Below are 23525 nucleotides of genomic sequence, written 5' to 3'. Positions count from 1 at the left end.
GGTGGAGAACTGTGATTGGTACAAGAATGCTTGTACCTGGTCCACAGGGAAAGTGATCACGGTATGAGTCAAATCATACCTGGAGTGGAATGAGTTAACGCTGATACTTCTCACAACTTAGATTCTTCTCCGTAATTGTTAAAGCGTCTATATGATAAAAAAAAATGTTATCACATACAAGCATCACAACATCTGAGTGGAAGAAAAAATATATACGCATATGATAATTACCTATGTATTTTGAAATGCTCTGGCTCATCTTTCTTAGTGTCAGTGTCAGCACCAGCAGTCCACAGGGAGATAAGTGATTTTCTTCTGCATTCTTCTTCTGCGTTCACTCGTATGCACACGAGTGGGCTTTTACGTGTATGACCGTTTTTACCCCGCCATGTAGGCAGCTATACTCCGTTTTCGGGGGTGTGCATGCTGGGTGTGTTCTTGTTTCCGTAACCCACCAAACGCTGACATGGATTACAGGATCTTTAACGTGCGTATTTGATCTTCTGCTTGTATGTACACACGAAGGGGGTTCAGGCACTAGCAGGTCTGCACATATGTTGAGCTGGGAGATCGTAAAAATCTCCACCCTTTACCCACCAGGTGCCGTCACCATGATTCGAACCCAGGACCCTCAGATTGACAGTGCAACGCTTTAAACACTCGGCTATTGCGCCCGTCAGAGATAAGTGATAATTCATGATCGGAACTGAATGGACGGTATCGTGGGTATTGCGTGAACGTAAAATGTACTGGTGTAGTCCTGATGGAAACAGGATGGATGTGCAGAGTCTCGGGGGCAGCATACAAACAACTCTCCTCCTCAGTAATCCTACTGCTGGGGATTGACCAAAAGTGGTGGTGTGAGTATTGTGCTGACCACTGCATTCCCCCCCCCCCCCCCCCAGTAACCACACAGACAGAAACCGGATGCACCCTCCCTGGTGTTAAGTGACTCCATTGCCAGTATCAGGCCTTTACATGAAGGCTGGCATGAAGGGGACAGTAACCTCCACTGACTTCATCAGGGGGCTTAGGGAAAGGAGGGAGCTGAGCTGCTCCATTTGTTTGTGACAGCTTTATGGCAACAGTGTACTGTTAGCAGTATGCTAATGGCCGGTGGACTAAACCCTTTGAGCCCTGAGTTCCTGAGCAATTTTAGCCCTTCTGCCTGAGCTCCTGAGCCAAAATTTGCAAATAATTGGTATTTAATGTGTCACAGCAGATATATAAAAAGAGTGCCCTGACCACCGCTTTACCGGTGGTAGAGAAAAATGACATAATGCTTAGCCACCGGTTGAGCGGTGCGTAAACACTTGTCGTGTTTTGCTATTGGTTGACTTATATTGAAATTGATCTTTTTTATCCAAAGCACATGCACAAAACACAGTGAAAAGGTGCGGCCATATTGGTACTACGTTCGCTGACGTCAGAATATTACGGTTTTTCTGATTGGCTCTTCCATATAAGTCAGCCATAAGGGGTTGGGGCGGGGGATGAATAAAAGAATGCACCTTAACCAGTAGGTGGAAATAAACACACACAGATGAAAGTAGATTTTATCCAGTTGACAAACAATTATGGAAAAAGGTACATTGCACACTAATCATCATGATCAAACATTTTTGTTGCCCACTGCGCTAATGTAGTACAGAGCTTCTGTGAGCTTCATTAAACAAACAAACAACAAAAAAGAGCTTTTAATTCCGGGAAGGAAGAACCCATTTCCGGAACCAATATCTTCTTTGTTTTTATCATTATAAACATGAAGGAAACTGTATGGATGTGGTCAGTGATTCAAACTTTTCTTCTTACTTCAAAAAAAATAAGGGAGAGTGATACAGATTCAAGATACTTTATTATCTCGAGAAGAGAAATTCATGCGTGGTGTACGCTACGTAAACAATGTATGGTTATTATATGATAGTCAGTCGTGTCCGACTATGACCATCAGAACAGCAGAGGAGGCAACTGCTGTTCCAACTATTTGGGCTAGAATTTGATTATAGTGGAGAGTGTCTTGCCCAAGTTACATCCCCACTCTCTCGGCCAAGAGGGTTTTAGGACAGTCGGCGTTGGGATGGTTCCCAAAGGCCAACCAGCCCACGAGGCTGCAGCACTAAGAGCCAGTGCAATTTTGCCTCCTAGTTTGAGAGTCATAATCCTTCACAAAAGACTAAGCTGTAAAATGATTTCCCATTGACTGGAGAAACCATTGATAATAATACAGCTCTCACTTTGCTGTTGGCCCAAATGTAAACTGATGTCAGTCTGTGATATAAGCCGAGTGTTGGGCCTAAGGTATGAATAAAATGCTCCTATGCCAAGTTAATGTGGGACCTTACAGTATGATGATATTTGAAAAAGAATGAGCAAACAAGCCAACAAAAGCTGTGCGAATGCAATACACATCATGGGTCAGATGAGCTGTTCTGCAGGGGCTTGGCAAAGAGACAGGGAGGGTAGAGGAGAAGGAACAAGAACTTGCCATGCATGGGGCAGTGGTCATCCTTTGAGATGTGGTCTGCATCTGGGTAGAGGAGAAGGAGCAAGAACTTGGGGTGCATGGGGCAGTGGTCATCCTTTGAGAGGTGGTCTGCATCTGGGTAGAGGAGAAGGAACAAGAACTTGGGGTGCATGGGGCAGTGGTCATCCTTTGAGAGGTGGTCTGCATCTGGGTAGAGGAGAAGGAGCAAGAACTTGGGGTGCATGGGGCAGTGGTCATCCTTTGAGATGTGGTCTGCATCTGGGTAGAGGAGAAGGAACAAGAACTTGGGGTGCATGGGGCAGTGGTCATCCTTTGAGATGTGGTCTGCGTCTGGGTAGAGGAGAAGGAACAAGAACTTGGGGTGCATGGGGCAGTGGTCATCCTTTGAGAGGTGGTCTGCATCTGGGTAGAGGAGAAGGAACAAGAACTTGGGCTGCATGGGGCAGTGGTCATCCTTTGAGATGTGGTCTGCATCTGGGTAGAGGAGAAGGAACAAGAACTTGGGGTGCATGGGGCAGTGGTCATCCTTTGAGATGTGGTCTGCATCTGGGTAGAGGAGAAGGAACAAGAACTTGGGGTGCATGGGGCAGTGGTCATCCTTTGAGAGGTGGTCTGCATCTGGGTAGAGGAGAAGGAACAAGAACTTGGGGTGCATGGGGCAGTGGTCATCCTTTGAGAGGTGGTCTGCATCTGGGTAGAGGAGAAGGAACAAGAACTTGGGGTGCATGGGGCAGTGGTCATCCTTTGAGATGTGGTCTGCATCTGGGTAGAGGAGAAGGAGCAAGAACTTGGGGTGCATGGGGCAGTGGTCATCCTTTGAGAGGTGGTCTGCATCTGGGTAGAGGAGAAGGAACAAGAACTTGGGGTGCATGGGGCAGTGGTCATCCTTTGAGATGTGGTCTGCATCTGGGTAGAGGAGAAGGAGCAAGAACTTGGGGTGCATGGGGCAGTGGTCATCCTTTGAGAGGTGGTCTGCATCTGGGTAGAGGAGAAGGAACAAGAACTTGGGGTGCATGGGGCAGTGGTCATCCTTTGAGAGGTGGTCTGCATCTGGGTAGAGGAGAAGGAGCAAGAACTTGGGGTGCATGGGGCAGTGGTCATCCTTTGAGAGGTGGTCTGCATCTGGGTAGAGGAGAAGGAACAAGAACTTGGGGTGCATGGGGCAGTGGTCATCCTTTGAGATGTGGTCTGCATCTGGGTAGAGGAGAAGGAACAAGAACTTGGGGTGCATGGGGCAGTGGTCATCCTTTGAGATGTGGTCTGCATCTCTGCTCCTTTTTCCTGGTTTGCTGTTGGTTTTCCTGTAATTTGAGCACGTAAATGTGTTTTTGTCTGCACACATGTGTATTATCTGCTCTGTCTGAATGTATATATATGAATATATATATATATATATATATATATATATATTCTCTCTTTCTCTCTCTCTGAGATTCTGTTGATCTGCCCATATTTTCTTTATGTATGTGTCTGTTTGTCTCTCTCTCTCTCTCTCTCTCTCTCTCAGTCTGTCTGTCCACCTGCCTAAAAGCAGTTGGTTTATGACTGTCCATCTGCTTTGGAAGAAGCTGCTGGTGTGTCTGTGAAAGCATGTTGCTAATGGTGCTTAGTGGTGTGCGGGGCCTGGCCATTGATTGTGATCATTGACCTGTCGCTGCCCAGTTGCAGGGATGGGAGGTGTGGGAGAGGGGTGGGGGCAGTGGTATTGTGGGGTGGGCATCAGATCAATAGCAAACCTCCTACCCCTTCTCCAAACTATCCCGCCACCCATTCACCCACCCACCCACCCTCACACACACACACACACACACACACACACACACAAACCCTCCTGCAGGCTGCATTAGTCCATCAGCATTATTGGGGTCTGCCCCCACTGACCTTCCATCATTTGATGGCTCCCTGCCACCACCACCTCCACCTCCACCCCTAAACACCCACCCACCCAGCCAGCCACCATCCTACCCTCCCCCTGCTGCAGTCACTGCTGATGCTGCTGGCCACACAGGGGGGAGCTGGAGGGATGGGTTGGGGGGGGGGGGGGGAGTTGGTGGGAGGGGAGTGGCAAGGTATTAATGGCGGGTCACTGGCTGGTGGTGGTTGTGAGCTGACTGGTTGGTGACCAGAGTGACCCTTAGTGACAGAATGGTTGCTTCACAGAGATGGTCATGAAAAAAAGAGAGAAAAAAATCACCTTGTGGCTGTTTGGTATTTCAGGAGGAGGATATGGGTGGGTGGGATTGGGGGTGGGTGGAGGGTGTGGTGGGGGGGTTCGTGTGGTAATATTGTCTGGGGGGGATGGGGCCTGATCTGTGGCATGAAAACAACAGCTAAGGCATTATTCATGGGGCTGCTGGTAGTGGAGGTGATAATGACATGATCATGATTTATGGATAAGTGTGTTTTGTTGGTGAGCTCAGGAACTTTGCCAAAGTCATGGTTATCACGGGGTTCTCTTTTCATTCATGCTCAAGCCCTGAGCTTTGAGTAACCTTTTAACATTGTGTTGGGTTCTCTTCAACTTTTTAACTCTCTCCATACAAACAGCGAAAGAGAAGACGTTAACAGCGTTTCAGCCCCATTACCACCATCAAAATATTGCAAGAGGAAGGCTCTCATACTGAAGAGGTGAATATTGACAAAGAATACCACAATTCTGATGACGGAAGCTAAAGGTTGGGTCATTGAGACACCCACTGGACATCCGAGGGGTCTGTGTAGAGGAGAAGAGAGGACTGACCGTACTGAGTGAGTTAATATATTTTTTTTAAAGAACTAATGGGTGTTCACCCCCAGAACGTCTTGATTGCGGTCAGTTTGGCCATAAGCAAAACATGATTTGATTTGACTTGATCATCTCTCTGTCTGTCTCTGTCTCTGTCTCTGCCTCTCTCTCTCGCTCTCTCTCTCTCAGTTCAGAGTTCTGTCTTGAAATACAAGATAATGTCAGTGGAACGGGAAGAAAAGAAAGCAGTCTTCTTGCAGAGTGTGTTGGAGTGTTGTGTGGCTGGCTATCGGGTCTCATGTCAGTCTCTTTTTCAGGCCATCTCACCATCTCTTTTGAGGCCATCTCACTATTTTCAGGCAGTTTCACTGTCTCTTTCTAGGCCATCTCACAGTCTCTTTCCAGGCCATCTCACAATCTCTTTCCAGGCCATCTCACTCTCTTTCCAGACCATCTCACCATCTCTATCCAGGCACCCTCACTCTTTTCAGGCATCTCACCATCTCTTTCCAGGCACTCTCACAGTCTTTTTCCAGACCATCTCACAGTCTCTTTCCAGACCATCTACAGTCTCTTTCCAGACCATCTCACAGTCTCTTTCCAGACCATCTCACAGTCTCTTTCCAGACCATCTCACAGTCTTCCAGACCATCGTAATTCTCTTTCCAGACCATCAAAGTCTCTTTCCAGACCATCTCACAGTCTCTTTCCAGACCATCTACAGTCTCTTTCCAGGCCATCTCACAGTCTTTTTCCAGGCTACCTCACTCTTTTCAGGCATCTCACCATCTCTTTCCAGGCACTCTCACAGTCTTTTTCCAGACCATCTCACAGTCTCTTTCCAGACCATCTCACAGTCTCTTTCCAGACCATCTCACAGTCACCATCTCACAGTCTCTTTCCAGACCATCTCACAGTCTCTTTCCAGACCATCTGACAGTCTCTTTCCAGACCATCTCACAGTCTTCCAGACCATCGTAATTTTCTTTCCAGACCATCTGACAGTCTCTTTCCAGACCATCTCACAGTCTCTTTCCAGACCATCTGACAGTCTCTTTCCAGGCCATCTCACAGTCTCTTTCCAGACCATCTCACAGTCTCTTTCCAGACCATCTCACAGTCTTCCAGACCATCGTAATTCTCTTTCCAGACCATCTCACAGTCTCTTTCCAGACCATCTCACAGTCTTCCAGACCATCGTAATTCTCTTTCCAGACCATCTTAAGTCTCTTTCCAGACCATCTCACAGTCTCTTTCCAGACCATCTACAGTCTCTTTCCAGACCATCTCACAGTCTCTGTTTATGCCAACCCATGTCAGAGACTGACAGGTGGGGGGGGGGGGGGGGGGAAGGGGGGGGGAAGGGAACAGTGTGACTGGCTGGAAGTGGAAGACCATATGACCAAAAAAAAAAAAAAGAAAAAAAAAAGGAAAAAAAAAAACCCCCAGAAATAACTGGCAACACACAGAGATCCTACACGGTCCACCCCTCCTTCTCCCCCACCCCCACCCCCACCCCCCTTACTTCCCACCTCCTGCCCCCACCCCTACACCCCATCTGAGGTCACCAGTTTTGAAGTGTTTTTTTTTTTTTTTTTTTTTTTAAGTTGACCAAGCCAGGTCCCGGTCCAGTCAGGTCAGGCCCCCACCCTCACCCTCTCCATTCACACACACACACACACACACACACACTCACACACACCACACCACACCACACCACACACAAACTACACCATACCACACACACACACACACACACACACACACACACACACACACACACACACACACACACACACACTACACCATACCACACACACACACACTATACCATTATACCATACCAAACACACACACACACACACACACACACACACACACACACACACACACACACACACACACTACACTACACTACACTACACTACACTACACCATACCATACCACACCACACACACACTACACCATACCACACACACACACACACACACACACACACACACACACACACACACACACACACACACACTACACCATACCACACACACACACTATACCATTATACCATACCAAACACACACACACACACACACTACACTACACTACACTACACTACACTACACACATACACTACACTACACTACACTACACTACACTACACCATACCACACCACACACACACTACACCATAACACACACACACACACACACACACACACACACAAATAAATAAAGAAATAACCAGGGCTTTTGGCAAGGAAGGGAGGAAGGAGACTTTGAACCACAGCGTCAAGTGGGACTTGTCAGAGTTTTTATTTGTAAACTACAGGATGTGAAGAAAAGGCGCTTTTTTTTCTTTTCTTTTTTTTTTTTTTTCTTTTTTTCCACTCATTTCCTTTTGTGTTTTGTGTGTGATCATTTCTTTGTCCGGTCACAGTTGTCAAGAGTGCATGTATACATGTAGATGTGCATGCATAGTCATTTGTGACACTCACTCTGCGATACGCTCATGTACTTACTGTTGCATATATATGTTTACACACAAGAAGTAATGGTATTCAAATTTTTTATATAGGCACACTTACACACTCTCACATACAAAGATATATGTATGATTTATGCTCACATCACACTCTAGAGTCTCTTCCCCTCTCTCTCCCTGTTATATGTATGTATGTATGTAAGTATATATATATGTTTTGTTTTTTTTCTTTCTTTTTAATCTCCGACTTTGTCTTTCTATCTCTTTTTCTAATGTTGTTTGAGAGACCAGGTGCCAGTTGCATTGCTTGGTTCTAACTTGTTGACAGTTACATGTGACTAAATGCCTGTGTTGACCGAACTACACCATTGGTCAGTTCCATACACTGATACAGCACACAGTTAGTAGCGGGTTAGGACCATACTAGGCTCTTCCGTCTGAGCAATGCAACTGGCTCCAGAAGAGCAATACACATAGTTCTTCTTCTTCTTCTTCTTCTGCGTTCATGGGCTGCAACTCCCACGTTCACTCGTATGCACATGAGTGGGCTTTTACGTGCATGACCGATTTTACCCCGCCATGTAGGCAGCCATACTCCGTTTTCGGGCGTGAGCATACTGGGTATGTTCTTGTTTCCATAACCCACCGAACGCTGACATGGATTGCAGGATCTTTAACGTGCGTATTTGATCTTCTGCTTGCATATACACACGAAGGGGGTTCAGGCACTAGCAGGTCTGCACATGTGTTGACCTGGGAGATCATAAAAATCTCCACCCTTTACCCGCCAGGCGCCATCTCCGTGATTCGAACCCGGGACCCTCAGATTGACAGTCCAACGCTTTAACCACTCGGCTATTGCGCCCGTCATACACATAGTTAAAAAAATGATCCAGCAACCAAGCAGCACAGCAGTCTGATCCACAGACTGGATGGAAGGGCACGAGGCTTCTTCTTCTTCTTCTTATTATTATTATTATCATTTTTACTGTGGTGTTTTCTTTTTTGCGCCAAGGACATGTATGTGAGTTGTCTTGTGGCTATTTTTGTGTGTGGATGCCTCTTATTATGTATGATTTGATGTGATTTGTATAGTTATTTTTTGGTGTTTTTTGTTGTTGTTTATTATTACTTATGATTTAATGTGATTTGTATTGTTGTGTTTTTGTTCAGATTCGTTTTTCATACTTTAGACATATAGTGAAAAAAAAGTGACAAAGAAAAAAAAGAAAACATCAGTTTTGCATGATTAACAGTTAGCATTGTCTGTGTGTGTGTGTGTGTGTGTGCGTGCGTGCGTGTGTGTGCGTGCGTGTGCATGTGTCTGTCTGTGTGTCTGTGTTGCAGCATGCATGGGCCAGCCAGCACCTGCCCCCATCCACGGGTACTGTCCAACCTGGTGGCCGTGTGTCTGGCTGCCATCTACAACCTGTACGAGGAGAAGAAAAAGTGAGTGGACACCACCACGCTGTGTGGCGCCGCAAGCCTTGGTGGGGGGGATCCGTGGGGGAGGAGAGGGGGCATGGAGGGGGGGGGATAGGGTAAGGGTTGGGGGGGGGGGAGGAGGAATGGTGTGGTAAGGGGTGAAGGAGAGACTCCGAGAGGGAGGCGGCGGAAAGGGTTATATTAGTTGGTAATAATAGTAAAAATGATGTGTGTGTGTGTGTGTGTGGTGATTTATTTGCAGTTTGATTAAAAAGTCATGTGTGTGTGTGTGTGTTTTACTCTCAGTTTGCACATTGTGTGCTCTTTCCTCCTCACTTTTGTTTTTGTTTTTCTTCCTTTTTTTTCTCTTAGCTCTCTCACTCAACACTCTTTCATTAACATGTGTGTGTGTGTGTACGTGCGTAAGTGTGTGTGTGTGTGTGTGTGTGAGTGCGTGTGTGTGTGTGTGTGCGTGCATGTGTGTGTGTGTGTGTGTGTGCATGTGAGAGAGAGAGAGATTAACCCAAACTGTGGAAAATGTGTTGAGGCAACTTCATTGGGTTTGCCCATGTGACTTAGATCCATCACAGCCTTGCTAAAACAGTCATCCAAGGAACTAACTGTTGAGGAAGGCAGACAGAGGGGAAGACAGAAAGAAAAAATAGATAAATGATGGACTGACAACACTAAAGAATGGACAGGGGGGGATGGGGGCGTGGGGGGAATGTTTGTGGAGACCCAAGCTACATAACACAACTGACAAAGAGTTGGACAGAACAGGCACCACTGAACACCACCGAAGTGACTCAGCAGCAGTGCAGGGTCTCCTCTGGTGTGTGGCCTCCTGGCGACCTAACATCGATGGTTCCCTGTGAGCTGCCGATGCTGGAACTGCGACGGACGAACCCGGGTGTGGCCGTGTATGGGGGGAATCTAAATGAGCGGCGTGGGAGTAATGCCACTGAAACGGTGCAGATGATGGGGCAGCAAAAAAAAAAAAAGAGTTGGAGGAATCTGGTGAACAGTTCTTCTGTGCAGTGCCCTGATGCCTCTTCACAGAGAAGAAGAAGAGAAGAAGAAAAAGAAGTGTTATAAGACAGTGGATGACCTTGGGTGGTTTTTTTTTTGTTTTTTTATTTTTTTTACTGTGTTTGGATAGAAGTACAGTGCCAGAGTTGTGTGAAGGCAGCAGTACCAGCAGCCAGGATGGCGATGATTGATTGATTGATTGATGTGGATACTTATATAGCGCCTATCCTCTCGGTCAGAGACCAAGCTCTAAGCGCTTTACATACACGGGGACATTTGCACCACAGGCTGCCTACCTGGGTAGAGCCGACTGACGGCTGCCACTGGGCGCTCGTCATTCGTTTCCTGTGTCATTCAGTCAGATTTCAGACGCACACACATAAACACTCAGACAGATATGTAACATTTTACGTGTATGACCGTTTTGTTTTTTTTTAATTTATTTACCCCGCCATGTAGGCAGCCATACTCCGTTTTCGGGGTGTGCATGCTGGGTATATTCTTGTTTCCATAACCCACCGAACGCTGACATGGATTACAGGATCTTTAACGTGCGTATTTGATCTTCTGCGTGCGCATACACACGAAGGGGGTTCAGGCACTAGCAGGTCTGCACACATATGTTGACCTGGGAGATCGGAAAAATCTCCACCCTTTACCCACCAGGTGCACTGAGATTTGAACCCAGGACCCCCAGATTGAAAGTCCAGCGCTTTTAACCATTCGGCTATTGCACCCGGGGGATGGGGGATGAAGCATGGCTTACACAGTCCCTCACGGGCTCTCTCCTTCTCCTCTCTGACTGTTACTTTCTGGAACTTCCTCGCGTCACTTACAAGACCGTTCTGTCCTCTTTTGCTGTTCTGTGTGCCCATCTCCGTCTCTGTCTCTCTTTTCTCTCTGTGTCTGTCTCTCCCTGTCTCATATTTACATACTGTCTGTTATTTTTTTTTATATGTCTTTTTTTTTTTTTATCTTTTCCACTCTCCCCCCCCCCCCCCTTTTTTTTCTCCCACCCCTCTCTCTCTCTCTCTCTCTCTCTCTCTCTCTCTCTCTCTCTCTCTCTTAGATTACAACTTCTATAATGTGCATGAATATGGTTGTCAGTGTTTTCTTTGTTTGAAGTCGACTGGACATAAGATTACAATAGATGGTATGCAGATGTAAACTGATTAGTACATTGACCAAGATTAACAATAGATGGCATGTACATGTGTATAAATTAGTATATTAACACAGTATCTGTAGCATTCACTTTATATTTTCTTTTCAGTTCAAACACACAGACTGTTCTGAGAGGTGTGTGCAGAGGGTTGTATGTGAGAGAGAGAGAGAAAGCAGAGATAATTCTTGATGTGTGTGCACATATGTACATGTTTTTTTTCCCCTTATTTTTCTTTCTTTTTTTTTTTTCTTTTTTCTTACATGTTAAAAATGTTAGTACTCTTCATTCTTGTTGGCACTGTCCTGATGAAGAAGTAGTTTTTTTAATTTGTGCTTCCCTTTTTGATTTCTCTTTTTGCCTTTTGAGATTTCCCCCCACCCCAGAAGTAGTACAGATCACATTGATCAGAAAAGGTTGTCTGCGACTTTTCCGCATGATTTATAACATGTATTGATTCTGGGATAATATGTATGCTTTTATTTGTTTGATTTATTTAAGAGCATTCTTACAGGTAAGCAAGATCATACCTGTTCACCCCCTTCCCCCCCCCCCCTTCCACCTCTCCAAAAAGTAAAGCTGGAAAATGATGACATAAATGATGAAGATACTTTACCCGGACTTTCTTGGGTCGACCACCGTTTTATTTTGTATATAAGTTACACAATCAACTAAACAACATGGAAATAATCAAACCAATACTTGGCACTCCATAATAACTATATGTCATAGTAATCAGTAGCATTTATGGAATAAATACAACTTTTCATTTACGGATTTTGGGCTTGTTAAAAAAAAAAAAAAAAAAAAAAAAAGGGGGGGGGGAAAGACAATAATATGGAAGGAATCCGTACAATATCACATGATATATAATATTATATCATATCATATCATAAATCATACAATCATGTGTACCAAACTTAGAATCAATCTTCTTCTTTTTTTTTTTTTTTTTTTTTCCAAAATGATGAAGATACTTGTTTCCCAGCAATGAGTTATGATTTGTGTTGTTGTGTGGGTTGTAAGGATTAACAATTCTAAGTTTTAGGGATGATCAGGTGATGCATTTTACTCCACAGGAACTACAAAAGCCCAGTGTGTGTGTGTGTGTGTGTGTGTTTCCAGTGATAAACAGGATTTAACACAGTGGAGCATGACTGAGTCTGAGACAGATGGCGATGTGGACAATTCGGATAATCTGACAATTGAGAAAATATGTCTGGAATTCAGCCCTATGCGCAGACGTAACGCCTTCCATAAACTGAACAGCAAAAAAAACCGCCAAGAAAGGTTACCTTGGATATTAGTTCAGCGTCACCGTGGTGTCCATCACTGTGTGGCCTCACGTTATCTCGCTTCATATTCCAACTTTTTTTTTTTTCGTTTTTTTTTTTCTCGACACGCTGTTTCAAGACACACGCCAGGACATTCACAGCTTTTGTCTCCCCCCCTTTAGCAAGACCCAGAGGTTGACAGACAGAGCCATTGAGATTTAGTGATAAGAGAATTGGGAGGGGAGTTTGGTGGGGGGGAGGGAGGAGGGGGGATGGGGTTTATGATGATTTTCCTCTTTTTTTTTTTTTTTTTTTGGGGGGGGGGGGGTGATGAAATGAAAGGAAATGGTGTTAAAATAATACAGACTGATTGGCTTTTTGGAACAGTGGGTGATGTAAAGAACAGCGACATTGTCTGGGTGAGGTGTGGATAGGTGGTGTGAAGAACGATGACGAAGTAGGGAGGAGGTGCAAACGGGTAATCTGAAGAGCAGTGACAGCGGAGAGGTGAGGTGTAGATGGGTGATGTAAAGAGCGGTGATGATGTAGAGGTGAGGTGTAGATGGGTGATGTAAAGAGCGGTGATGATGTAGAGGTGAGGTGTAGATGGGTGATGTAAAGAGCGGTGATGATGTAGAGGTGAGGTGTACATGGGTGATGTAAAGAGCGGTGATGATGTAGAGGTGAGGTGTAGATGGGTGATGTAAAGAGCGGTGATGATGTAGAGGTGAGGTGTAGATGGGTGATGTAAAGAGTGATGTAGAGGTGAGGTGTAGATGGGTGATGTAAAGAGTGATGTTGAGGTGAGGTGTAGATGGGTGATGTAAAGAGCGGTGATGATGTAGAGGTGAGGTGTAGATGGGTGATGTAAAGAGCGGTGATGATGTTGAGGTGAGGTGTAGATGGGTGATGTAAAGAGCGGTGATGATGTAGAGGTGAGGTGTAGATGGGTGATGTAAAGAGCGGTGATGATGTAGAGGTGAGGTGTAGATGGGTGATGTAAAGAGCGATGATGATGTAGAGGTGAGGTGTACATGGGTGATGTAAAGAGCGATGACAGTGTAGGATTGAGGTTTAGATGGGTGATGTAAAGAGTGATGACAATATAGAGGTGAGGTGTAGATGGATGATGTAAAGAGTGATGATGAAGTAGAGGTGAGGTGTAGATGGATGACGTAAAGAGCGATGATGATGTAGAGGTGAGGTTTAGATGGGTGATGTAAAGAGCAGTGATGATGTAGAGGTGAGGTGTAGATGGGTGATGTAAAGAGCGGTTATGAAGTAGAGGTGAGGTGTAGATGGGTGATGTAAAGAGCGGTGATGATGTAGAGGTGAGGTGTAGATGGGTGATGTAAAGAGCAGTGATGATGTAGAGGTGAGGTGTAGATTGGTGATGTAAAGAGCGGTGATGAAGTAGAGGTGAGGTGTAGATGGGTGATGTAAAGAGCGATGTTGAGGTGAGGTGTAGATGGGTGATGTAAAGAGCGATGTTGAGGTGAGGTGTAGATGGGTGATGTAAAGAGCGGTGATGATGTAGAGGTGAGGTGTAGATGGGTGATGTAAAGAGCGATGATGATGTAGAGGTGAGGTGTAGATGGGTGATGTAAAGAGCGATGATGATGTAGAGGTGAGGTGTGTAGATGGGTGATGTAAAGAGCAGTGATGATGTAGAGGTGAGGTGTAGATGGGTGATGTAAAGAGCGGTGATGAAGTAGAGGTGAGGTGTAGATGGGTGATGTAAAGAGCGATGATGATGTAGAGGTGAGGTGTGTAGATGGGTGATGTAAAGAGCGATGATGATGTAGAGGTGAGGTGTAGATGGGTGATGTAAAGAGCAGTGATGATGTAGAGGTGAGGTGTAGATGGGTGATGTAAAGAGCGATGATGATGTAGAGGTGAGGTGTAGATGGGTGATGTAAAGAGCGATGATGATGTAGAGGTGAGGTGTAGATGGGTGATGTAAAGAGCGATGATGATGTAGAGGTGAGGTGTAGATGGGTGATGTAAAGAGCGATGATGATGTTGAGGTGAGGTGTAGATGGGTGATGTAAAGAGCGGTGATGATGTAGAGGTGAGGTGTAGATGGGTGATGTAAAGAGCGGTGATGAAGTAGAGGTGAGGTGTAGATGGGTGATGTAAAGAGTGATGTTGAGGTGAGGTGTAGATGGGTGATGTAAAGAGCGATGTTGAGGTGAGGTGTAGATGGGTGATGTAAAGAGCGATGTTGAGGTGAGGTGTAGATGGGTGATGTAAAGAGCGGTGATGATGTAGAGGTGAGGTGTAGATGGGTGATGTAAAGAGCGGTGATGATGTAGAGGTGAGGTGTAGATGGGTGATGTAAAGAGCGATGTTGAGGTGAGGTGTAGATGGGTGATGTAAAGAGCGATGTTGAGGTGAGGTGTAGATGGGTGATGTAAAGAGCGGTGATGATGTAGAGGTGAGGTGTAGATGGGTGATGTAAAGAGCAGTGATGATGTAGAGGTGAGGTGTAGATGGGTGATGTAAAGAGCAGTGATGATGTAGAGGTGAGGTGTAGATGGGTGATGTAAAGAGCGGTGATGATGTTGAGGTGAGGTGTAGATGGGTGATGTAAAGAGTGATGATGATGTTGAGGTGAGGTGTAGATGGGTGATGTAAAGAGCGGTGATGATGATGTTGAGGTGAGGTGTAGATGGGTGATGTAAAGAGCGGTGATGATGTTGAGGTGAGGTGTAGATGGGTGATGTAAAGAGCGATGATGATGTAGAGGTGAGGTGTGTAGATGGGTGATGTAAAGAGCGATGACAATATAGAGGTGAGGTGTAGATGGATGATGTAAAGAGTGATGATGAAGTAGAGGTGAGGTGTAGATGGATGACGTAAAGTTATAAATGGGTGACATCAAGTTATGAATTATTGCCAATGTAAAGAGTGATGGTGATGCAGAGGTGAGGTTGGTGTAGATGGGTGACATGAACAGCAGTGACAGTGTAAGGAACAGTGACGACGTATGTAGGGGCGAGGCGTTGGATGTTGGAGTGTGGCTGTGTGTCATCGTGCACCACCACCATCTCATCGTGTCGGGCACTGCACCAGTTCTGTGCTATATATATATGTGTGTGTGCGTATATATATATATATGTATGTATATGTCTCTTCCATGGGAGTCTCCTGCGGTTTCACTCTAATGGTGCTCATCAGTAGTTATTTCGCTGCTGTCTGTGTATGTTCATGATTTGATGGTTATCTTTGTGTGTGTGTGTGTGTGTGTGTCACTTGGCTGTGTCTGTTCCATATTCACCTGTTTCAGTCAGAACCTCACGTGATTATTGTACATGTGTTGACAGTGAACATGTCAAGGCTTTTCTAGAAAATATTTGTTTCTGTTGCAGGGGGGGAGGGGGGGGGTAGGGGGGGAAGATTTGTTTAACCCGCATCCTTGAAAATTTAGAACAGTTTCGTGCATCACAGAAGGTGTTTTGTTTTTTATGTGAGTGTGTGTGTATTTTAACTCTCTCCATACGAACGGCGAAAGAGACGACATTAACAACGTTTCACCCCAATTACCATCATCAAAGTATTGCAAGCGGAAGGCTCTTATACTGAAGAGGTGAATGTTGACAAAGAATACAGTTCTGACGACGGGAGCTAAAGGTTGGGTCATTCAGACACCCAGTGGACATCCGAGGGGTCTGTGTAGAGGAGAAGAGAGGACTGGCCGTACTGAGTGAGTTAAAGATTGGTCTTTTAATGAAATCGTCTCAACAGAGACTAGCAGCAGTGAATATTTCAATGATATAAAAAAAAAAAAAAAAGAAAGAGTGCACTGTAGTGGTGGTAAGAAAAGGATGTAATATATGACAGTCAGGCCAGCGATGCTCAGTCCCCTTTAGCTCGCTCACAAGCGCTCATCAAGATGCGGAGGAAGAAAATGGGGGAAGGCTTCCAGGACTGACGTTGTGTGTTCTTTCATATCATTGCTTTATCTGTGTGCGAGCTGATGAGGCACATGCATCTTCTGTTGGCATTGGAGTTTCTGTGCTGTTGTTTCATGTTGGAGATCACCGCACTTATTCTTACTATATTATATATATATTTTTTGTTGTATTTCTTTATCATTTTGATATCTGACATCCTGAATTTTATTTTGGGGGTGTGGGGTTTACTTAAAAGAATCGACCACATGTTTTGATGTCAGTCAACATTTTTGTATAGTCAAAGAATGGTTTTTTGGGTGTTTTTTTGGGGGTTTTTTTGTTGTTGTTTTTTGTTTTTTTCTTTTTTTTAGAATTAAAGAAAAATATGTTGAAATAAATGAAAAATAGCTTGCCATTGTATTTTATTGTTATAATGAACTGGTGATGGATGTAGGCAGGTGCCAGAAACTGGCAGGCAAGTGAGCGATGTGATAGATGTGCAGGTAGCTGTCGCGTGTTGAAAAGTAGAGGGAAGGTTGTGAATGAATGAGATGTGGCGATGTTCTGTGTTGGTTGGTGCGTTTTCATTCTGAGGTGTGTGTGTGTGTGTGTGCGCGCGTGCATGTTTGTGTATATGTGCATGTGTGTGTGTGTGTGTGCATGTGGGTGTATGTGTGTGTGTTGATTTGTTTGGTTGTGTGTTTCAGTGCTATGCAAGACAACCAGGTGCAGTCCGTGTTTGACAGTCTGGACTGGGAGAACAAACTGCTCTGCTTCATCGCCATGATGGAGACCATGTGAGTCGCCACTCGGCTGCATGTTTTGTTGGCGTCGCAAGTATGGATGTGTGTGTGTGTTTGTGCGTCTGGAGACTTTAGACTTTGCAGTTTGGGCTGGTGAAATGTGGCCTGCAGGAATTTCCTACACCATGCACACAACACACACACACACACACACACACACTACACCATACCACACACACACACACACACACACACACACACACACACACACACACACCTGCTGTTTTCATCATCTCCTCTTCCCCATGTGTGTAGTGGTCTGCCTCTCTCTCTCTCTCTCTTCTCTGGTGGTGGCTGGCTATCTGAGGGCAGCAGTAGTACAAGGATGCCAGCCATCTCCAGCATCTCTTTGTTTTACCTCATCAGCCGTGTTCTTGTTGCCTGTGTGCCTGCTCGATTCTTTGTTGGTGACATGTTGTTCCCGCAATATTTTGAGAAGAACCTGCTTCAGACGCCATTTGCTAACAGGCTGCCACGGGCGCAATAGGCGAGTGGTTAAAGCATTGGACTGTCAATCTGAGTGTCCCGGGTTCGAATCACGGTGACGGCGCCTGGTGGGTAAAGGGTGGCGAGTTTTACGATCTCCCAGGTCAACATATGTGCAGACCTGCTTAGTGCCTGAACCCCCTTCGTGTGTGTACGCAAGCAGAAGATCAAATACGCACGTTAAAGATCCTGTAATCCATGTCAGCGTTCGGTGGGTTATGGAAACAAGAACATACCCAGCATGCACCCCCCCGAAAACGGAGTATGGCTGCCTACATGGCGGGGTAAAAACGGTCATACACATAAAAGCCCACTCATATGCATACGAGTGAACGCAGAAGAAGAAGAAGAAGAAGGAGAGCTAACAGGCTTGCCACGCGAGCAGGCGACCAGTCAGTGACTTTGTCAGCGTGTGTGTGTGTGTGTGCCACACATGACATAATCACAAAATCACGTGTACAGTGTGTGATGGATTTTTATTTTTGGTAAATGCTATTCCATTCCGTCGTCCGAATCTGAGTACATTTTATGTAGGAATGCTCATGCAATCCGTCGTCTGGAGAGGGTTATTGTGTATTCGCATAGTATGATTTATTCCAAACTCAAAAATGTCTATACATTGAGGAACAAGAACTTGATAGCATGGAAGAGTCAAACAAAACAAGAACAAACAACACAAAACAAAAAACTAAAGAAAAGTTCCTGTTGGACTGTGAGGCAAACTTTCAGAAGGTTTTTTGTTGTTGTTCTTTGTTTTGTTTGTTTGTTTGTTTGTTTGTGTGGGTTTTTTTCAGTGACAGAAATCACCATCAGCTAATTTTGTCTGTGTCACAATACTAGTGTTCTGTTTCACAGGGCTGAATTCAATGACTGGAGATTGACTCTGGGCAGTTTGCTGCAGCCAATACCATTCCCTGATGAGTAAGTCTGTTTTGTCATTGTGTGTGTGTGCATGTGTGTGTGTGTGTGTGTGTGTGCATTTGCATGCTTGTGTGAGTATGCAAGCAGGTGTGAGTGTACAAGTTTGCTCGATGTGGCCAGTTTTTATTCATATTTCATGTCAGTAGTTTGTTTTACATGTATGTCATTTTTGTTACGTTTCAATATCTTTGCTTATTTTTTTTATTTGTATGATTTTATGTTAATGTTTCATACAAACCTATGGTAGGATCTTAAAGCCTGACAAACACTTCAGGTTTACGTGCTGGTCATGCATCTGCTCCAAGATTAAATGGAGATGTGGTGCAGTGTGTATGGATTAGTCTGCATGCTTTGATCTCCTTGAAACTGAAGCTGCTGAATGGAAAGGTTTGAGGGTCCTCGGAGGCTGTTGTGATGTCGTTGTTGAAGAGACCTTGGGTTGATTGAGGTGGTTAGTGGCTGGCGTGACTGTGTGTGGGACTGTTTGAGGGTCCTCCTCTTGTGATGTCGTTGTTGAAGAGACCTTGGGTTGATTGAGGTGGTTAGTGGCTGGTGTGACTGTGTGTGGGACTGTTTGAGGGTCCTCCTCTTGTGATGTCGTTGTTGGAAGAGAAGAGACCTTTGGTTGATTGAGGTGGTTAGTGGCTGGCGTGACTGTGTGTGGGACTGTTTGAGGGTCCTCCTCTTGTGATGTCGTTGTTGAAGAGACCTAGGGTTGATTGAGGTGGTTAGTGGCTGGTGTGACTGTGTGTGGGACTGTTTGAGAGTCCTCCTCTTGTGATGTCGTTGTTGAAGAGACCTTGGGTTGAGGTGGTTAGTGGCTGGTGTGACTGTGTGTGGGACTGTTTGAGAGTCCTCCTCTTGTGATGTCGTTGTTGAAGAGACCTTGGGTTGAGGTGGTTAGTGGCTGGTGTGACTGTGTGTGGGACTGTTTGAGAGTCCTCCTCTTGTGATGTCGTTGTTGAAGAGACCTTGGGTTGATTGAGGTGGTTAGTGGCTGGCGTGACTGTGTGTGGGACTGTTTGAGGGTCCTCCTCTTGTGATGTCGTTGTTGAAGAGACCTTGGGTTGATTGAGGTGGTTAGTGGCTGGCGTGACTGTGTGTGGGACTATTTGAGGGTGCTGTTGTGATGTCGTTGTTGAAGAGACCTTGGGTTGATTGAGGTGGTTAGTGGCTGGCGTGACTGTGTGTGGGACTATTTGAGGGTGCTGTTGTGATGTCGTTGTTGAAGAGACCTTGGGTTGATTGAGGTGGTTAGTGGCTGGCGTGACTGTGTGTGGGACTGTCAGTCATGCCCTGTGACATGTTGGGTTTCCCTGTGTTTGCTGGTCAGAGCAGTTTCTTTGGCGTGGGTATCTTCTGCTGACGTCAGTTAAAGAAAAGAAAGCCATGCCGGAATGGCCACAGAATAAGACCCATTATTAACCTTGCTAAAAATCCAGTCGGTTCTGTTATATATCCTCCGTCTTTCCAACCCAAGCTTTCGCCGAGAGACTCCAAGTTTGGGGATGGCGTTTGACACGTGACAACAGACGATAATGTTATGTCATCAGCAGTGTGTACCAGTGGTCAGTCTGAGCTTGTGCACGTTATCAGAGAGCCTATATACACCCACTCCCCATCCCCTGAACTCTCCCAAACCATCGAAATCACCTGTCTTTGTTTTCGCAAGGTCTTTGGTATTGTGGGTGTGTGTGGCTGGTTATCATTGTGTTTGCACGTGGATTTCATCAGAACGTTGTTTTCATCGACATCAGCGTGTTGGTGTGTCTGTTTTTGTTGTTTGTTTTGAAGTCGCAAAGGTTTCCCTTTGGGAGAGCAAGTCTTAGTGCATGGTGCTCTATTATCTTTTTTTTTTTTTTTTTTTCCATTTACCTACTTGGTTTTCCTCCCTCAACTCACCCCCCCCTCCCCCTCTTTCGCTTCGTGAAGTCTTTACACTCGGCTCTTTCAAGTCTGGCCTTAAAACCCACCTCTTCCCAAAATAGCCTCCCTACCCTGCCTCTTCCTTGTCTTTAGTTTCTCCAGTTTTAGAGTTATGCTTGCGTGTGAATGACTGGTGCGAAAGCGCTTTGATTTGTCTCTGCACAAGATTCAATGCTATATAAATACCATTATTATTATTATTATTTAATAAAGTATATATTCACACATAAAATGAGCAGCTGCGTGACCTACACACAAAAAAACGGCATGCTGGTAGGGCCTTGACATGGTTTCTGAGTGACGTACACAGGTTGTTTCCGTGTCAGGATCAGATGTGAGTTTCACTTCAAGGTGAGGACAGTGTAGGATTTCGTTTAACTCACTCGGGACGACAAGTTTTCTCCCTTGCTTTTCCCCACAGACGGCCCATTTGTAAGGGTTTGGAAAAAAATTACAAAAAATACAAAATACTGTGTAAGAAAATGAAACGTTCAGAACTGGTTTATTACGTGTTGAGATAGTACATATAAAATAATCAAATTTCTCATCTTATATTTACAGTTTTGCCATATGTAGAAAATACTGCCAATTTTCCACCCCGAATCACCATACCCATGCTCACTTTCTGCATTAAATTCGCTTTCTTCTTCGTCATCATCCACCTCTTCAATGTCCGACCCTTCAGTTTGTAGCATTTCAAGTACTTCGGGAACCCTAAAACGTTGCCATCACTGCCTTGTTCGCTTCACAACATTCTGAGAAGAGCCCGCTTTGCTAACAGGCTGGCACGCGAGCAGACAACCGGTCAGTGACTTTGTCAGCGTGTGTGCGAGACAGGCCACACATGCCAGGCTGACCAGTCATACTGTTCGATTGTGGAGTGACCCAGAATAGCGCACTCTGCTTGGCTAATCACAAAATCACGTGTACAGCGCCTGATGGAATTTTACTTTCAAAGAATGCTATTCCATTCCTTCAACCAAATCCGAATATGTTTTGTGTAGGAATGCGTGAGCATTCCTTCGTCCTGAGAGAGTTAATGTCCCGTCAACAGATTGGGCATTGTAGACATGTTGTTTTAAATGATAATGTTGACATTTGAATGTTATGGTTTGAAAGGTAGGGCAGTCAGTTGCCTATCTGCTATGCTGTTCAACATTGCATTTCATGATTTTTGGCAGAATGCTGATGTGAACCAACTTTTTTTTCTTTCTTTCAGTGCCATTGCAGACACTGTTTTCACATCGTGAGTATATATTTATGCGTTCATGGGTGTTGTTGGTGAATGTTTGTGTGGTGTGTGTGTGTGTGTGTGTGCACGTGTATTTGTGTGAGTGTGTGTGAGGTGGATACTGGTTAAACCAAAAAAAGCAATCATGCATTGTAATAATTTTCTTGTCAGAACTTTGATCTAATGACTGTCAGATCACTGACACACACTTTTTTCCTTTTGTATTTTAAAGGCAGTTGTGGTGTAGCGTATGTATGGTGGGTCAGTTCACATACTTTGACACCTGTGTGTGAGTGACAGAAACATGAAGAGTGTGATCCAACGCTATACATCAGAATGTTGTGTGTGAGTGACAGAAACATGAAGAGTGTGATCCAACGCTATACATCAGAATGTTGTGTGTGTGAGTGACAGAAACATGAAGCATTGATTCACCACTCCACTTCAGAATGTTTGTGTGTGTGTGTGTGTGTGTGTGTGTGTGTGTGTGTGACATAAACATGAAGCATGTGATCCAACACTACACATCAAAATGGTGTGTGTGTGACAGAAACATGAAGTGTGTGATCAAGCACTATACATTAGATTGTGGTGTGTGTGTGTGTGTGTGACAGAAACATGAAGCATTAATACACCACTCCACTTCAGAATGTTGTGTGTGTGTGTGTGTGTGACAGAAACATGAAGCATGTGATCCAGCACTACACATCAGATTATTGTTTGTGTGTGTGTGTGTGTGTGTGTGTGTGTGACAGAAACATGAAGCGTGTGATCAAGCACTATACATTAGATTGTGGTGTGTGTGTGTGTGTGACAGAAACATGAAGCATTAATACACCACTCCACTTCAGAATGTTGTGTGTGTGTGTGTGTGACAGAAACATGAAGCGTGTGATCCAGCACTACACATCAGATTGTTGTGTGTGTGTGTGTGTGTGTGTGACAGAAACATGAAGCATTAATACACCACTCCACTTCAGAATGTTGTGTGTGTGTGTGTGTGTGACAGAAACATGAAGCATGCGATCCAACACTACACATCAAAATGGTGTGTGTGTGTGTGTGACAGAAACATGAAGCGTGTGATCCAACACTGCACATCAAAATGGTGTGTGTGTGTGTGTGTGACAGAAACATGAAGCGTGCGATCCAGCACTGCACATCAAAATGGTGTGTGTGTGTGTGTGTGACAGAAACATGAAGCGTGTGATCCAACACTGCACATCAAAATGGTGTGTGTGTGTGTGTGTGACAAACATGAAGCGTGTGATCCAACACTGCACATCAAAATGGTGTGTGTGTGTGTGTGTGACAGAAACATGAAGCGTGCGATCCAGCACTACACATCAGATTGGTGTGTGTGTGTGTGTGTGTGTGTGTGTGTGACAAACATGAAGCATGTGATCCAACACTACACATCAAAATGGTGTGTGTGTGTGTGTGTGACAGAAACATGAAGCATGCGATCCAGCACTACACATCAGATTGGTGTGTGTGTGTGTGTGTGAGAGAGAAACATGAAGCATGCGATCCAGCACTCCACTTCAGAAAGTTGTGTGTGTGTGTGTTTGACAGAAACATGAAGTGTGGGATCCAGCACTACACATCAAAATGGTGTGTGTGTGTGTGTGACAGAAACATGAAGCATGCGATCCAGCACTACACATCAAAATGGTGTG

At 45.0% G+C, this 23525-nt stretch overlaps 1 protein-coding gene across 2 annotated transcripts in view; it reads left to right on the top strand.

The window, feature by feature from the left end:
- LOC143300389 (C-Maf-inducing protein-like) overlaps nt 1-23525 on the top strand; it is an 86129-nt gene that overhangs the window by 51109 nt on the left and 11495 nt on the right. Inside the window, exons 9-13 of one of the 2 annotated variants that reach the window (XM_076614016.1) lie at nt 9041-9142; nt 12435-12599; nt 17187-17276; nt 18624-18689; nt 21835-21861. In XM_076614016.1, coding sequence (XP_076470131.1) covers nt 9041-9142; nt 12435-12599; nt 17187-17276; nt 18624-18689; nt 21835-21861 — 450 coding nt within the window. The remainder of the gene's footprint in view (nt 1-9040; nt 9143-12434; nt 12600-17186; nt 17277-18623; nt 18690-21834; nt 21862-23525) is intronic. The other variant, XM_076614017.1, reaches the window with a different exon arrangement.

Source organism: Babylonia areolata, chromosome 26, assembly GCF_041734735.1.
Source record: "Babylonia areolata isolate BAREFJ2019XMU chromosome 26, ASM4173473v1, whole genome shotgun sequence".
NCBI lineage: Eukaryota > Metazoa > Mollusca > Gastropoda > Neogastropoda > Buccinidae > Babylonia > Babylonia areolata.
Note: the sequence above shows the minus strand (reverse complement) of the source record. Positions and strands in the feature narration are given on the sequence as shown.